This window comes from Sinocyclocheilus rhinocerous, unplaced genomic scaffold (genome assembly GCF_001515625.1).
Source record: "Sinocyclocheilus rhinocerous isolate Xijiao unplaced genomic scaffold, SAMN03320098_v1.1 scaffold1215, whole genome shotgun sequence".
NCBI classification, from domain to species: Eukaryota; Metazoa; Chordata; class Actinopteri; order Cypriniformes; family Cyprinidae; genus Sinocyclocheilus; species Sinocyclocheilus rhinocerous.
The window spans coordinates 1,017-5,373 of NW_015628913.1; the positions used below are offsets into that span (position 1 = coordinate 1,017).

At 34.3% G+C, this 4,357-nt stretch overlaps 1 protein-coding gene across 1 annotated transcript in view; it reads left to right on the plus strand.

Annotated features, from left to right (window-relative positions):
* Window positions 1–2,008: 2,008 nt before the first annotated feature.
* LOC107738517 (parathyroid hormone 2 receptor-like) overlaps window positions 2,009–4,357 on the plus strand; it is a gene marked incomplete at its 5' end in the record, with an annotated part of 29,899 nt that continues 27,550 nt past the window's right edge. The window contains one exon of the mRNA XM_016550274.1: window positions 2,009–2,069. Coding sequence (XP_016405760.1) covers window positions 2,009–2,069 — 61 coding nt within the window. The remainder of the gene's footprint in view (window positions 2,070–4,357) is intronic.

The following is a 4,357-nucleotide window of genomic DNA, read 5'->3' on the forward strand; positions in this document are numbered from 1 at the left end:
GTGCCCACCCCCCCTCCCCATTGGATGTTATATGGCGTGAGGACACGCCTTCCGGAGGGGGGCGTTATGTCAGACTTTGTTCCGTGTTTTGTGTGTCTTGCTCCCCATGTGCCTTCCTACGCCCATATTTGGTTAGTTTCCTGTTCCTGTCCTGATTAGGTTTATTTGATTCCAGGTGTTCCCCATTTTATGTCTATTGACATTGACATGACAGTTTACTGACACGACAATGGCATAACCATGGCAATGACATGACCATGACACTAGACAAAAGACAATGGCAACATGATGGCTATCTATACACAAGACTATATGACTAAACAAGGAACACCTGTGAACAATCAAGACAATGACTCAATCACAAAACAGAACTAAGAACCACATGACCAAATCAACCAATAAGAACAAGACACATGAGCAAGACAACCAATAGCAGGATTGCATAAGGGCAAGGGAAACACATGACAGGAACCATAACTATGAAAAAGACAACATATAACACATGAAAACATGAACGTTAACCAAAAACCAAAACCAGCCATGACAACCTTTAAGAGTTGATTCAACAGACAGATGAAAGTACAAATGCTGTGACAGTGGGAAATACACTTGAGACTGACAGTATGTGAGACTGACTTCTCACCTACTTTTTTCCTGATTTACAGAAAATGTCCTAATGATAAGTAGATTGTCATGCTAGCAGATTCAAAACAGCATGTGTGTCTGTTAAAGCACATGAAATGAGCTCCATTCCTTCAGTGGTATCACGAAGAGAATAATGTAGTATGAGTCAAGGCACACATTATTTCAGCGAGATAATCCTAGGCTCCCACAGTTACCCCATCATCGCCATGGGAACTGCTGTCTGAGAGGAGGGCATCCTCGATTGACATGCTCACCCTCGGATCCAGGCAGTTTTGTTTCTTGATATGCATGATATGATCTTGGTTTTTCTGAGGTTAAACCATGCATCTCATCAGTAGAAAGCAGCGTTTTTTTCGTTTAGTGGCTGAGTCAAGATTAAATATGCATGATAAAATAAGTTTATATTAACATTTGTTGAATAATACCATCATTAGGGGTTTTCCAAAAGCAAAGAAATACTCAAGTTGAATTTTAGTATTTTTATGGTTTGCATTTCAGCATCCTAATGTCTGTCTTTTGGGCTTTTCATCTATCTGTCAAACTATTAAATGATATATTACATACATATTACTGACAGTAGTCCTGTAGTCACCAGCAGATTTGAACTTGATTCTATTTGTAATGAATTTGATTTGGGTATGTAATGAAGGGTATAAGGAAACTTTATATGAACAGACAGATTGTGGCTTTATATGAATGGCTGATTGTGAATTGAAGGCAACTATTCAAAGTGGAAAAAAATATATTAATAAATAAAACAATTATTTAGACGTTTTGCCAGAACTGAAATATTCAATCAAGTTTCAACTGTACCAGACAGAAGAGATGTGCTTCCTGTCCAGTGTTTGGAGTGAAAAACACTCCATTGGCAATAAGTAAACAAGCAGTATTTTATGGAGATTACGCTGCAGGATATCCATCTATGAGTGCAAGTCTCCACTGGTGCTCTTGAACCCCTGGGGAGTCGTTGAAGCTTAATCATGCTTCAGTGCCTCCCTAAAATGTCCTAAGACATTTTAACATCCATGTACATGATGTTAGCTTTTGTTCTTGCCATTTATTGTGGTTTACTGGAATGCATTCTAAATTAGGAAATAAAATCGTATGCATTCTTGTTAGAATAGTCCACATAATATTAAGGAATGCAATGTCATTAAAGTTTGAGTTCTCCGATTACTTTACAAATTCAGTTTACTCTCTTTGATGTAAATTTGCAACATGGTCACCAGCATCATATTTTTCTTCAGAGTTCATATAATTTAAATAATAAAATTACCATAAGATTTATCATCAGTTTCACTTATAGTACAATGTTTACTAACTGTTGATTGAAATATACTTTTCCTACTTTGTTTCATTTCAGGTGTTCCTGCTCTTTTTGTTGCAGCATGGGCAGTTGTCAGGGCAATGCTGGCAGATGCAAGGTGATTTCATGTTTTCATCCTCACAGACTTGACCTCATGTCCTAATCATCTTTGTAGAAATGAAGTCACCAAGGAATTTAGTATGATTAAAATACTGTCTACTGTATGTTTTGGCATTTTGATAATTTTACTAGTTTTTATTTTGTAATAAGAGGTGCCACCCTTTCAAACAAACAGCCATGGTTGCAAAGTAGATTGGAAAAGTTTAATGCCAGGGGAAAATACTGTATTAATCTAGTACAAAATACTTTATAAAAAAATGTTTTACTGTTTTTTTTGCTAGCTTTGAACTACCCAAATAAAAAGTGTGCATTAAAATGGTCACAGTATTGTTTCATTTTAAATTCTCAACAAAAATAATGAATATATCATAAATATTTGCACCTCCTTATAGTTCAAGTCTTAGTCCTCATTGATAATGTGACGACGCAGAGCTAGTGCTAGTTTGAAACTAGTTAGATCAGTTAATGTTTGTCTTGGATCTGTAAATGTTTGTGTTCTTATGCTAAAACACCACTGCAGTGTTATCACCAGATCATCTTAATGAAGTAGTGTTTTCATGTACACTGATGTAGGACCATGCCCAAGGCGTTATCTTTTCTCTGTTTTATTTTCAAACACTTTCTGAATGTCATTGTCTTACTCCCCTCGAGAGCACAATTAGTATTCTTGTAGCTTACAGGCTGTTAGTGATGTTACAAAAGCAAATGTCTTCAAGCAACATCTTGCTGCTTCTGTGGGGAGAACATAAACATGGTTTTGTTTTAGCTGTAGTCTTTCTTTTTTACTGGTGTTGTTAAGGTGGCCTAGTTTAGCTCATCACAAATTGTATCTTTTATCTTTTGTGTATCTTAAAAAAATAAGAAACAAAGAAAAAAAGTCACTGCATAATATGATTTAAGGGGTGTCATATCTACAGGTATCATATGAAATCAGTTAATCTTTTGAAATATTAGGAAATATCACAAATTCATTGATCTTTTGTAATAAATTTCAGAACTGAAAACTTAATCTGTGACATGTTCAGAAATTAGGGAAGCATTTAATAATCTCTACATGGCACAAAAATTGATAAAGAACAAGGAAAACAGGAGATCTTACATGCACTTAAAGGAAAAACAGGTTAACAAGACTAATTAACTAGACGTACCTGGAAACGAGAAGAATACTCAGTAAATACAAAATACATTTCAAACCACGTCAGCAAAAAAAAATAAATAATAAAATGGCCCATTTAATTTCAAGGGTGAGAGTGAGGAAGAAAAATGGTAATAAATAAAATAAAAACTAAAATAGTTTTGGGGCAAGAAAAACTTTGACTTAGGTCTCTTGGGGAAAATAATATATGATTTGTGCAAGTGCATAACTCACAAGATGGTCTTTTCTATGTTTTGTAGATTATATTTAGTGTGATTTGTGTGCAAGTCCATACTTTTCAATACATTTCCTAAAATTTTTAACTTAAACTTATGCAAGAGTTCTGAAGAGCAGGGATAATTATTTTTTCTTTTTGCACTTTCAATACCGAAGCAGCAAAGTTTTGATGTTTTTTTTGTTCATTTAGGGATGGCAAAAAGTGAGCTCTGTCGTGAATCTTGTCAGTTCTGAGTGATGGTGGTTAATGGCTTTCTGCATGATCATAAGATGGTCCACTCTAGAAAAACAAATGTTAAGAAGATTATTGGTATCCTCGAGCTTTTCTAATCTGCATTCTGGTATCTTAACTGGTAGCGCTAACTGTGCTGAGTTCATGAGTTTGATCCCCAGGGAAGGCATACTGTATACTGATAAAACTTATACCTTGAATGCATCACACTGAGCAAATGTAAATATTGTAGATAAAAAAAAAAAAAAACACTTTGGTTACTATCGTGACCTCGGTTCCCATCAGTGAACATTAAATCCCACTCCATTCACATACTGTGTTCCAGTCTGTGTGTTTCTTGACTTCGTTTGGAACTATTTTACAGAGTTAAAATAAAGTTGTTGTTTTTTTTTATAGAATACCGCTTGACCAAATTATTAGACAAGAAACTAACTGTTGAATAATCTATAATTGAATCTGGGCTATGAAAATATTCAGAATTCTGGCTCTATTTGTCACATGTACTTTATAGAACTTTATAAATTATAAATCATAAATGAACAAACATTTGAAGAACAATTACTGTTAAGTATTTTCAGTAATATAAATAATCTAAACTAAAATATAGTAAATCAAGATTGTTTCATAAAACAAAACAAGAATAATTGCTTTTTAATATGCTCAGTGGCTTTTGAATTAATTA